The sequence below is a fragment of the Nannospalax galili genome, unplaced genomic scaffold (genome assembly GCF_000622305.1).
Source record: "Nannospalax galili isolate Female #2095 unplaced genomic scaffold, S.galili_v1.0 scaffold231, whole genome shotgun sequence".
Taxonomy (NCBI): domain Eukaryota; kingdom Metazoa; phylum Chordata; class Mammalia; order Rodentia; family Spalacidae; genus Nannospalax; species Nannospalax galili.
In genome coordinates, this window is record NW_008330120.1 from 1,488,195 (window position 1) to 1,500,698 (window position 12,504).

General features: G+C 53.7%; 1 protein-coding gene and 1 long non-coding RNA gene across 2 annotated transcripts in view; one reads left to right on the forward strand and one right to left on the reverse strand.

Moving 5' to 3' along the window:
* Nucleotides 1-1,967, reverse strand: part of LOC115071921 — a 4,302-nt gene extending 2,335 nt beyond the window's left edge. The window contains exons 1-2 of the long non-coding RNA XR_003850979.1: nt 1,854-1,967; nt 712-888 (exon numbers count right to left, since the gene is read on the reverse strand). This is a non-coding gene — a long non-coding RNA (uncharacterized LOC115071921). The remainder of the gene's footprint in view (nt 1-711; nt 889-1,853) is intronic.
* Nucleotides 1,968-2,057: 90 nt separating this feature from the next.
* Nucleotides 2,058-12,464, forward strand: Ctsz (cathepsin Z). The gene is made up of 6 exons (XM_008842251.3): nt 2,058-2,355; nt 2,759-2,922; nt 6,767-6,946; nt 9,509-9,659; nt 10,042-10,207; nt 12,016-12,464. Exons 1-6 carry the CDS (start codon nt 2,210-2,212, stop codon nt 12,124-12,126), a joined length of 918 nt encoding a protein of 305 aa, XP_008840473.1. The 5' UTR covers nt 2,058-2,209; the 3' UTR covers nt 12,127-12,464.
* The last annotated feature ends 40 nt before the right edge of the window (nt 12,465-12,504 follow it).

Below are 12,504 nucleotides of genomic sequence, written 5' to 3' on the forward strand. Positions count from 1 at the left end.
CCCCCCGGGCGGGGGCCCCGGGGGAGAGGGGGGGGGGGGGGGGTGTCACATGTGCACACGGAAGGCCCTATCTGTCCCGATACCTTCTAAGTGCAGTGGGCCTGCTGTGTCAATGCCAGGGCTCCGTCACAGTACCCCGGGGCTACCAACACAGAAGAGCTTGTAAGTTGAGGGTATATGTGCCCAGCATCACGATACTGCACTGCAGGGTTGGAGCTGGGTCCAAGGCCTGTCTACTGACTGCAGGCTGCTTGCTGTGTTGTGGAATGTGTGGGTGGAATTTGCACCAACAGGGCATGACTGGTTACTGGGGGTTGCTGACAATCTGTTACTCCACAGATACTTTCAGCTTTTTCTTTTCTTTTAAAATTAATTGATTAATTTAGGTGCTGGAGAGATGGCTCAGAGGTTAAGAGCACGTGTTGCTTTTCCAGAGGACTCAGGTTTATTTCCTAGCACTCATGTGGGGGGCTCACAACCATGTGTAACTCTGGCCCATGGCTTCTGGCACATTCCATGTCCTCCCTGATTTCCTGCACTCATATGCAAATGCATATAAAAATAAACTAAGTATTTAAAAATAAACTCATTCATTCATTATGCCAGGGATTGAACTCAGGTCCTTGAGCAGGCTCTACCACAGAGTCACATTCCCAGACCCTGACTTTTTCTTTAGAGGAGACAACCCTCAGCCTCTTTGATAGAGCTTACCTGGACAGCATCGCATCCCAGGAACCATGGAGCCTGACTTTCTTCCCCCTTGAAAAACCTGGTGGCCCCCTTCTGTCATGGAGGCAGGAGAGGAGCCCAAATGGGAGGTGGCATTGCCCTTTTCCCTCCTTGTTCCTCCAAAGTGAAGCACAGAGCTCTGAGGTAAATGTCCGGTCTCTGTTGGCAAGAATTGGTTTTGGAAGCTGGGTGTCCACCCACCCCACAGCTTGGATTTTAGTGTTTCCCCCAGCGTCTTGTGAGGGCCTCACCCATCTCACCCTGCTCCTTCACCTGGATGAGGTGAAGAGTTATCATGTGACTTCCCAAGATAAAAGACATCAACAGACAGATCCCAGTGTCTGCACTTTGCCACAGTGACCACATCTTAGGGACAAGGACTAAAGCTTCTGTGTTAATTGAAGCCTAGATTTTTCCTCTGAGGCCTCTCTTTGCTGTGGCCAGAGGTATCCAGCAGGGTTCCACACCCTACTGAAATTCGGGGGTGGTTGGAAAGGAGCTGGAAGGTAGTGATGCAGCCTGCAGGTGATTCCTGACTGCCAACAGGCACAAGCAGAGAAGGGGGTAGCCTGGCAGGTGCACTCTGAATGGGGAGAAAGGAGGCTAAGGCCATCTGAGGACCCTACAGCCAGAACTCCACGTCCTTGACCTGCAGAGGCCTTGGAATAAAATATCTGGGCCTTTCCCCACAAGATGGAGGAAGCTACTCTGCAGCCTGCTGACTGCCACTAGACCTCATTAGGCACACGAGGTAGGGGGAACTCTTCAGTTACCGAAATCGAGATCTGGGCCTACAGCTTTCTGTTTCCTCATCTATAAGGAGTCTTGGTTAGCAAGAAATCTTTCCAAGCATCCTTGGACCTCAAGATGTGTCAAATGAAGATGCCCTATAAGGGCATTTTCTAGAAGGATCTTCCTTCTCTGTACAAGAACCATCTCTTTGGGGAGATCCTGGGCCTTTTGAGAAATGGGGTTCAATTCGGGGGGACCCATGCCTCCTTTTCAGGACTTGGGAGACCTCTATGTGCTCCTGGGGGAGTCCTGACCCCCTGGGGACATTGCACTAACCAGGACACCCAAGAATTCAGGGCCGGGTGGGGCTCCCAAAGTCCACAGCTCCCTACCCGGCTCCGAGCTGTTAGGGTCTCCAGAAAGTAAGTTTGACGGTTGTGGCCAGCCAAGCCATTCAATCACAGGGGCTGGTGGCACGGTCAAGTCTGGTGACTTCAAGCGTGACTCCAGATTTGCAAGACCCAGGCGGAGGAAGGAGGCTCTGCCCTGGGGCGGTCGGGCGGGGCAGGGACCCGAGCAGGCGGGACGGCCCCGCCCCGGGGGTGTGCCCGGCCGCTGCGCCACCGAAAGAGCCGGGAGGGACGGCAGGAGCGCGTGGGCCAGGGCGCAGGGTCCAGGGCGCAGCGTGGGATCCGGGCGCAGCCGACGCGGGGTCGAGGATCCGGAGCAGAGCGGGGTCGGGAACAGCATGACGTCGTCCGGGTCGGTGCAGCCGCCGCGGCTGCTGCTGCTGCTGCTGCTGGCGGGCGCGGCGCAGGCCCGCATCTACTTCCGCCCAGGCCAGACCTGCTACCGGCCCCTGCGCGGGGGGCAGCTGGCGCAGCTGGGGCGCAGGTGGGCGCGGGCCGGTGCCCGGGGAGGAGGGAGGTCCGCCTGCGAGCCCGGCGAGCTCCCATCCCCCGGGACACTGCCTCCTTGGGCCTGGGAGGCTCCCATCCTGTCCCCCGCTTTGGGGATGACTTTCACATCCCGGGAGCCCTGGTGTTTGCCAGATTGGGCAATCCCCATCTTTCTGGCATTGATTGGAGAGGCTAGGGTATTTAAGAGGTGTTTTGTCACCGTCTCCTTCGGACAGTGCTGGGATCTGCAGGAGGTTCATATGGTGATGGAGGCTCCAGCTTGCCAACTCACATTTTGGGAAAGGATGGAGGGCGCCTAGGTCTGTAGCCCTGGTATAGGGGAGCCAGGGTCCCCAGGTGTTCTAGTGCTGATTTCTGTGATGGCGATCTCTTCCCAGGACTTACCCTCGGCCATATGAGTACCTTTCCCCATCGGATCTCCCCAAGACCTGGGACTGGAGAAATGTGGATGGTGTCAACTATGCGAGCGTCACCAGAAACCAGCACATCCCGCAGTACTGTGGCTCTTGTTGGGCCCATGGCAGTACCAGTGCCATGGCAGGTGGGTGGCCGGGACTCCATGAGGGACTCAGGGTAGCTCCAGTACCCTTGCAGGTGGATAGCTGCCACTTAACTATCTAGGCCACTGCCAGGTGAGCCATGACAGCCACAGCCCAGGGCTCCTGGAGCCTGTGATTCTATACCAGGATTCAGCCTAGGTCAGAGAGACATAGCTAGGTCATTCTGTGGTCTCTCCTGTGGGCCCATTGGAGTCTCTGGGGGCTAAGCAGGCCTGGGACTAAAGTTCAGTGACAAAAGTGACTCCCACGTGCCCTCCCTCCCCCACCCGAGCTTGTGACTTCAGCCATTGAGATAGAACCAACATTGCAAAAATCACCAAGCCAACAGCCTGTCTTCAGGGACAAGGAAGTGAAACTTCTCAGCAGGAGTCGGTATTTGAGAGGAATACGGCTTGAAATGGCCAGATCTTTTACCCCAACCTTAGCCTGGCCACCACGAGAGCCAGAAGAAGGCTCAGGAGGAAGAAAAAGGATCACCGAGGCCCACACCATCCTAAGGGCTGCTGGGCCCTGGCTTGGTAGAGGAGGCAAGAGCCAGGAAGGGCCAGACCACCCAGAGGGTGTAGAATGGTCTCCCCATCTCCAGAAGTGACCCCTGGAAACAATGGACTCTGGCTGGGAGAGTGACTCAAGTGTCCGCTCCCATGATCTGGTGTTTCTCTGACCAGGTCTGTTGTAGGTGGGGCCTGGGTTGAAGATTAGCAATGGTGTGGAGTCAGCACTCATGCATACAGCAGTTTACATAGGCCTCCTGCCTGCCAGTGTGGCTCTCAGTTGGTTCCCAGACAAGGAGGAGGTCCAGAGACTTGGCTGTGATATGAGTGACAGCCGGGGTTCAGCCAATTGGTTTAGGTTCTGTTTTAAGGAGAGGTTTCTGTCTGTGTGTGCGCTGTGCGTCCCAGAACCATTCAGCTGAAGCTGTGACACTTGGAAGTCTCCACCAGGAGCTGGGACCCACTGCTGACCCTTCAGGAAGAAGGACAGTGGGCTGCGAAGGGCGTTCATATGAGAGGTTCAGGCTGGCAGGCATGTGTGGGCCCAGCTCCAGATCCAGAAGAGCACCCAGGAGTGGAGTAGCGAGAGCTGCTGTTGGGGAAGTGAAAGAGCCTTCTCAGCAGAGCACTGGGTGTGGTGGGGGTAACAGAAAACCGGGAAGGAGGCAAATGAGGAGGTTGCAGAAAATTGTGGGGTAGGGCTGATGGGCCTTAACCCCTCTTAGATGGAATCTAGGCCCTAGAGCTTGCAACTTCCCTATTACTGGGTTAGAATGCCTCCGGGCAGGTGACTGACTGCTTCATCCCTTTCTCCTTAAAATTCTGACCTCATCATCTGTAGCTCAGGCCCTTGCTTCTTCTATCACTGGCAGACACCAGAGGGGACTTCCACAGGGCCCTGGCCATATGCTGGCGGTGCCACAGTGGGACCAATTTGCCTTCTCCCCATCCCTTTCACTAAGGCTGCCTATCCCTGTCAGAGGATGCCATGTTCATCTCTTTCACCATCCATCTCCAATGGGTGACCAAGAGTCCCTTGGTTCCACCCACCTTCCTGCTTGCTCCCATGGGGATCCTGGATTCCCCCCCTTCCTCTTCTCCATTCCTGAGCCCAGCACCTCAGTTCCACTTGACCACTCTGATTTCTTACCACTCAGGCCTCTTCTCGCTGGGGTTGGCTCCACCATCTATCTGGAATGAGAGGCCCTTGCTGACCACACTCCCCACCAGCCATTCCCAGCTCCTTTGCTTCTTCTACATCCCACAATTTATTTATTTTTTGTATGCCCCAGCTGGTCTCAGAGATCCGCTTGCCTCTGCCTCCTCCGAGATTAAAGGGGAGTGCCACCACATCCAGCCTGACAGTTTCTGAGATGTTCAGTATCTGCCTGCCACTCCCTCTGGTCTGGATCCCCATTGCCTCCAGCCCTAGACTTTAGGGTGTGAAGGTTCATCCCTCCCACCTTCACCCACTCACAAGCCCATCCTTCCCCTGAGGATACTCAGGCAAAAGCCTAGGGCTGCCTGACTCTCACCTGTATCTCTCCTACAAGCTGGTTGTACCTCCACCAGGCCCAGCCCCCTCTGTTCTCAGCAGGCCTTGCTGATGGAGCCTCCTACCTGGTCTCTCAGACAGGAGATTACTAAATATGCCTGGTAAACCTGCATCCCATCATATTCTTTGGGAGAGGGGTGTCTTTTTTGAGACAGTCTCTCTGTAGCCCCAGCTGGCCTGGAATTCACTGTGTAGACCAGGCTGGCCTCAGTCTCACAGAGATCCTCCTGCCTCTACTTCCTGAGTGCTGGGATTAAAGGCGTGCCCCATCAAATTCTTTGACTTGAAACCCTTTTGGGACTCCACTGAGATCAGACAGCTCCTTCTGTCCCCTCCCCAGAGCCTCCAGTCTGGCCTCCTCCTTCACCCTGTCCTCATGCCAGTGGGGGAAGCATGGGCACAAGTCTTCACATACCAACTCAACTGCTCTCCTCCCACGTTCTCATGGCTCCCTCCCTGGATGAGCATCCCCTGGGCTGCCCTATTGTAAATGTCACCTTACCCCCTGAGTGCTCCCAGGTGAACCTCCTCACAGCACTGCATACTTGGTCCACCTCCATCTGTCTCCCAAGCCAGGAGGAGCTTGGGGGAGGAGGGAAAGGCTCTCAGCAGGCCTTGGGAAGCACACATTGCCAAGGTCCGGTGCAGCAGAGATGGCTCAAGTGCTTCCAGAAGGCTAAAGCAACCCCTCCATTGACCACTGCCCAGAGGGGTCAGTCAGATTAAGATGTAGACATGGTTAAGATGGGCAGTGTGAAACTAGGAACCGTGAAGGCTATGAGAGACTTGCAGACAGTGGGGGATCCCTGCTTCACACAGCTGAGAGGGTGGGTCAGTGGCCTGAGACCCTGGACTAGGCTCTAAGGGCTCCCAGGGCTCTGAAGCCTGAGGGTGTGCATGTCTCTTGTTGAGAGATGAGCTGTTGCTGGGGGTGAAGATGGGGTAAGGCCGAAGGGAGCCAAACCCTGGGGGAGGAAACAGGAGGAACCTGGACCCCTGTACCTTGTGTAGCTGGGGGCCTGCTTGTCAGTGGCACAGGAAGTGCGTTTGTGGGCACAGAAACCGGGCTGAGTGGCGGCAAGATGTCTGGTTTGGAGGTTTTCAGTGGCATGCCCTATGAGGTCATCAGGTGTGTGTCTAGGTCTGTTTGGGTGGCTCAGTGTCAGCTGGAGCCAGCCTTGTGGAGCAGGACCAAAGTGGAGAATCTGAGAAGTGGCCCGGGCTGAAAGCCGCAGGAGGGTGGGAAGAAACAGGCATCAGCCAAAGGGCTTGTGAGGCTACAGGAGACAAGGCCTGGCCTAAGAGGCTGGTATATGGTGTGACATTGTTGACCTCAGGAATGGAAAGGGAGATGGTTTGAATTAGATCAGGTAGGACTGGCCAGCAGGCCTGGGTCTCCTTATAGGAAGGGACACACGTCAGCAGTAAGTCCTTAGTCAATACTGTGACCATCCTAGCTGTCCCTCAGTGTGTGAGCTTAGCATGTGAACATTGGTATCTGGCCCCATAGTAGGGCTCGCCTGGCTCCCTGTACTGCATGTGCCCATAAAGATGCCCACCTCAGCCTTAGGGGCTCTGGTGCCTGGCATCCTCACACAAGTGTTTGGGCATACACCCTAAAGGGTCCTAGCAGGTGCCTCTATCCAACCCTGCCTCCACCTGAGAAGGACCAGGGAAGGTCTACGGAGCCATTGTGGAGCTGAGGCTGCCCAGAAGCAGCAGGCCAGCCGATAAGCACCCTTTGGTACTGAGGTCAAACGGTGCTGACTGTTGCAGATCGCATCAACATCAAGAGAAAAGGTGCGTGGCCCTCCACCCTGCTGTCAGTGCAGAATGTGATTGACTGTGGTAATGCTGGTTCCTGTGAGGGAGGCAACGACCTGCCGGTGTGGGAGTATGCCCATGAGCACGGCATCCCAGACGAGACCTGCAACAACTACCAGGCCAAGGACCAGGGTAGGTGCTACCTATGCCTTTTCTTTTCTAAGAGTGGCCACGAGGCCGGGCCCACCCTGTGTTTGTCACACTGGTGGGGATGCTGGAGGGAGGCATGGAGACTGGAGCCCCCAGAAAGAGCCGGTTCCCAGAGAGGGTTGCAGCCTCACCCAAGGCCACCTTGAACCTGGTGGGTCTGAGAGCCCGTGGTCCAACACTGCTGCAGCCAACGTCAGATATGGTGTGTGAGCACTCACGCACAGTGTTCCGATGGCTCTATGAGCCTTTTATAAGGGAGTATGGGTGGGCAGCTGGTGGAAGGAACTGTCCATTTTCCAGGAGATGGGAGCAGAGAGCAGTGGTGTGTTTGCCCCCTGAGCTGCCAGGTACCAGACTCAGCTGAAATGCAGCACCAACCTGGTTCCTGCCCCAGCAATCCTGGGCCAACCATGGACAGGCAGAGCAGGCTGGCCTGGAAACTAGTTGGCACATCCCTTTCAGGAAACCCAAGGAAAAGAAAATCCCAGACCCAAATCCCTCCCTGGTGGCTTTGAGCTCTTGGCCCTTAGATCTCCCCCACGGTACGTTTTTCTGATAAACTTAAAAGACACCTTCACACCTGGTTGCTCTATACCGCAGTGAATGGGGTTCTCTCGCATCTTCTGGGCCTTATTCCCAGCTACAAAGAATTTTAAGAATTCTCTAGCCTGGTTGGGTGAGTCCTTTGTCCTGGCTGAGTAAACCCAGCAGGTGCAGAGACCTCATGGGGGGACCAGTAGAGGGTGGAGCAGAGGCAGTGGACGGCCTGTGGAACATTCATCTTCCATCCCCAGACTGCTGCCATTTAGCTGAGACCAGGACCCTCAGATCCTCCCCAGCCTGACAGGTAGATGGAGCTCAGTAGAACCTAAATGTTTTCACTGGACATCTTTTATTTTTTAATGTTATTTTTATTTTGTGTGTATGAGTGTGTTTATTGCCTGAGTGTGTGTTAAGTGCACCTGTGTAGTGCAGTGCCCACAGAGGTCAGAAGGCATTGGATTCCCCTGGAACTGGAGTTACAGGCAGTTGTTAGCTGCCATGTGGGTGCTGGAAATGGTACCTGGGTCCTCCGTAAGAGGAGCCAGTGCTCTTAACCGCTGAGCCATCTCACCAGCTCCATCACTGGGCATCTATATATCAATGAATAATAATTCCAGAACCACCTGTTCAGTTGTGTCACACACCAGGCATTTGGTATCTGAGGGACAAATTAAACCAGTGCTGGAAACCTTGAGTTTGTGCAGGCTGAGGGCTGGGCAGGCTGGTAGGGAGAGTTAAGAACCGCTCCAGGTGGGGGGCTTGACAGCTGAGCGTTGGACGGAACATAGCTGTACCTCTGGTTTCTCTCCCCTTCCCCTTCCCCTCCTCCTCTTTGGTTTTCTGTTTGTTTTTGTTTTCATTTTTGTTTTCAAGACAGGGTATCATGGCGGCTGGGCCTGGAATTCACATAGCCCAGGCTGATCCCCAACTCTCCTGACACCCTCTTGCCTCCACTTCCTCAGCGCTGAGGTTACAGGCATCGCCGCCACACCTGGCCACCTTCTTTTAAAGTTCTTGCTGGGCATAGTGACACCTGCTTCTCAACACTCAGGAGGCAGAGGCTGGTGGATCTCTTGTGAGCTCCAGGCCAGCCTGGTCTACATAGTGAGTTCCAGGCCAGGCAAGGACCCTGTCTTAAAAACTTAAAAAGAAAATAAAAATTATTCTGTATGTGTGGGTGAAGTGTCTGTACATGTTCATGTGGGCGGTGCATGTGCACGCATCTACGTGTACACACGAGAAGTCAACTTTGGGTATTTTCTTCAGTCACTATCCACCTGCTTTTTGTATTTCGATTTTTTGAGACCTGGTCTCCTAGTAGCCATAGCTGGCCTAGAACTTGCCACATAAACCAGGCTGGCCTCAATCTCAGAGATCCACCTGCCTCTGCCTCTGCCGGGGGATGTGTGCCACCACGCTTGGTTCCACCATGTGTTTTGAGTCTCTCACAGAGATGGAGCTCATCCATCCCATAGACTGGCTGACCAGTGAGCTTCAGGATCTGCCTTCCTCGCCATCCAGGGCTGGGATTACAGACCATGCTGGTTGATGTGGGTGCTGGGGATCCAGACTCAGCATGGTGGGCACTTTATCAACTGAGGTATCTCAGCCCCTAACCTAATTCTTCAGACCCCTCCAAGCAAAGTGACAAGGTGCATCTTTTCCAAAAACAAATGTATTGACCTATTTCATCACTAGCCGGTGGCAGAACCATCCGGTACATTTTAATAACTTGATTACAGTCAAAAAGAAAAAGGCCAACTTTAGAGAGCCTCCTGTGCTGATGGAAGTTTGTTCTTCCTGTTCTGCAGCAGCCTAGGGAGGGGAGGCTTTTCGTAGCTCCTGAGCAGCCGAGAGAAGAGCCTAATTAAACAGCACCTGATAGTAAGATGACTTCCGCCATCAGCTAGCGACTGGTGGGGCTAAATTAGCAAAGTGGTGAAGTGGGACGCTCAGTGGGTTGATGAGATGTCCTCCTGCTGACTTCTCCTGCTCCCCTAGAGTGTGACAAATTTAACCAGTGTGGGACCTGCACCGAGTTCAAAGAGTGTCACACCATCCAGAATTACACCCTGTGGAAGGTGGGTGACTACGGCTCCCTTTCGGGCAGGGAGAAGATGATGGCGGAGATCTACACCAATGGTCCCATCAGGTGAGGGGAAGACTCTGCCAGGAGAGAGGTGGGCCCCCGCGGGTGGGGGGGCACCTGAGGAGGGAAGGGCCCCTCACGTGAGGGAGGGAGGCCCTACCAGGGAGCACCCCTGCAGGTGCAAGCGCCGTATCCTGTTACCCTTCCACTCCCTACCTGGAGCCCAGCAGCCACACCCGTTTTTCATCTGTGAAAATGTCAGCCTTCTCAGAATTAGCTGAGCCTTCATCTACCTGCCCCCAAGGGACTATTGTATCAGCTAGGTAGAGCAGCCCCCAGCTGTGGTGGGTCTGGGCTGTTGGTGAGGCCACTACAGCAATAGATGTGGTGCTGGACTTCCACACCTCTCGCTTCTTCTGGTTTGATAACTGACGGCTTTTCACAGCTGTGGCATAATGGTGACGGAGAAGATGGCTAACTACACTAGCGGCATCTACGCCGAGCACCAGGACAAGACTTTTATCAACCACATCATCTCCGTAGCTGGCTGGGGTGTCAGTGATGATGGGACTGAGTACTGGATTGTTCGGAATTCATGGGGCGAACCCTGGGTAAGTCATTTTCCCTTCCTAACAGTCAGACCAAGGACTATACACTCCTCCCCTGCAGACGTTGACATCTGGGTGTGAGAACTGTCCCAAGCTGAGGGCTGCTTGCTCCAGCCGTCATGGTCTACATGTTATCATTGGCTCAACATTCCTTTTAACCTGCCTCTTTTGCCAACTTAAATTCCACTTTACCTCAAAACACCATTTTGGATTTGAAGCTGCAGCTTGGTACTGGCACTCTGCAGACACTGTCCGACTCTCCCTGTATCAACCTACTGATGAGGGTCCTATTCTTTTAGTATAATCAGTACAGCTGACTTCCAATCAGATAGCTCAGGACACTCCTGAAAATAACAAAGCTCACTACCCTCCTCACCAACATCCAGCTCTAATCTCCGTTGCCTTTTGACTTCCTCAATTCACTCTCTACTCAAAAACCCTACGAATGTGCCTTCGACCCAGTAGGCTCAGCCCGCCTACCATTCTCCATCAAGTTTTTCCTTATGGCGCTCGATCACCTTCCTCATTTGACCTCGAAATCGCACCCCTCCTCCCACTCGCATGAACCCTACAATATGGTAACTTCACGGGGTAATATTGACAGCCTTGGGTCTACTCGTTACCCTAGCTTTAGGTCTAATGTATAAGTGATTTAATAAAGGCTTAGAATGGAAAGAATAAATTGGTAATTAGTTCAACTAAAACAAATGATTCCGCCTCATTAGATCATACGACCCCTGTATTCTCAGCCTTCTCCTGACTTCCTCTCCATACTCGGGGCTGTGATATTCCAATCACACCTAATACCACCTTACTATGTCTTGAAGTAATGATACTACATTAGAGCCTCCCTAATCTCACCTAATACACACCTTACTCTCCTTTATGACCCCTATTGTTATCTTGGTCTTCGGAGCTTGCAAGGCCGCTGTAGGATTAGCACACTTACAGTTTCTGACACCTACGAAACAGACTATGTCCAAAACTTAAATCTTATTCAGTGCTAAAAATTATCCCCTCTATTATACTCACCTGAACTAAGATTGAATCAGCACCACTTGCTAGTTTCATCATTAGCCTTATTCGTTACTCCTACTCCATCAAAACTCTGTCAACAGCTCTAACTTTTCTACAACTTTTCCGGACTCACTTTCCTCCCCCATCTTTTGAGTCTCACCAGAGCATGTGACCTCTGGGGTCCAATCCTGAAGTTTTGCAGGGCTGCCTCTATCCTGGGCATCGGGGTATTTAGCCACCCTCTGCCCATAGGTACCAGTAGTTTCTCCCCCACGCTCCAGCTTGAGTAAGTGAAACTCCAGATACAGCCAAGGCCGTGGGGCCAACAGCCCAGAGTGAAATGCACAGGTGTCAGTTGATGGCCTTCCTCTGGTTCCTGCCATCTCTCTGACTCCCAGTGAAACGCTAAAGAATACTTTAGAGTTGAGAAAAAAATTCAGGGGAGGAAGCAGCCTGTTTTTTTAGGACACAGAGATTCATTATTCTGAAATAGGAGAGTGGTGGATGTGGAAGTTATGACATGTTCAATGAATGACCACAAATGGGGGAGTAACAGGGAGAGCCAGTGGGGTTTTTTTGTTGCGTTATTAGCTGCGGGCAGAGTGCCTTGGGTTAAATATCAGCCCAGCGGAGCACCTCACTGAGCTTTCTGTCACTGGAAGGGCCAAGGCAAGAGCGCCTGACTGGACCGCTAGGTCCTGTAGGACTGTGCTGGGGGGCACCAAAGGGCAGGACCTGGGTCTGGAGAGCAGAGGACTGTGCTGAGTGGCTAACGTTCATCTCTGGTTCTTCAGGGGGAGAAAGGCTGGATGAGGATCGTGACCAGCACCTACAAGGGAGGGGCAGGAGCCAGCTACAACCTTGCCATCGAGGAGGCCTGCACGTTCGGGGACCCCATTGTTTAGGTCTCTGGAAGCAACATCATCAGTCACAGTGGGACTCGGGTCAGCCACAGTGGGATAATGGTGCCTGAGGACATGTGGACACCTATGGACACGAGGACCAGGGTGGACCGCAGAACTGCCATCCAAGAGCCGGTAGAGGTCGAGTACCACCTGCACGGCGCTGCTGGACAGGATGGCCCTGCAGACTCGATGTCTCTCTCCAGTCACCTCAGGAAGATTGCCATACTCCAGAACGGCTCAGACTGTGCATCAGCTCGGGGCACCTCAGAAGCGGTGGGGGCGGGTGGACGAGGCCAGACTAACCCAAGCAATGAATAAAGGATCTAGCTTTGCCCAGGCCTGAGCCTCTGTCTCCCTTACACGAGAGTACATGGGAAC

Coding starts and splice junctions, on each gene's coding strand:
- Ctsz (XM_008842251.3), top strand. CDS start 2,210: ATGACGTCGTCCGGGTCGGTGCAGCCGCCGCGGCTGCTGCTGCTGCTG. Junction 2,356..2,758: donor CTGGCGCAGCTGGGGCGCAG/GTGGGCGCGGGC, acceptor ATCTCTTCCCAG/GACTTACCCTCGGCCATATG. Junction 10,208..12,015: donor ATTCATGGGGCGAACCCTGG/GTAAGTCATTTT, acceptor CTGGTTCTTCAG/GGGGAGAAAGGCTGGATGAG.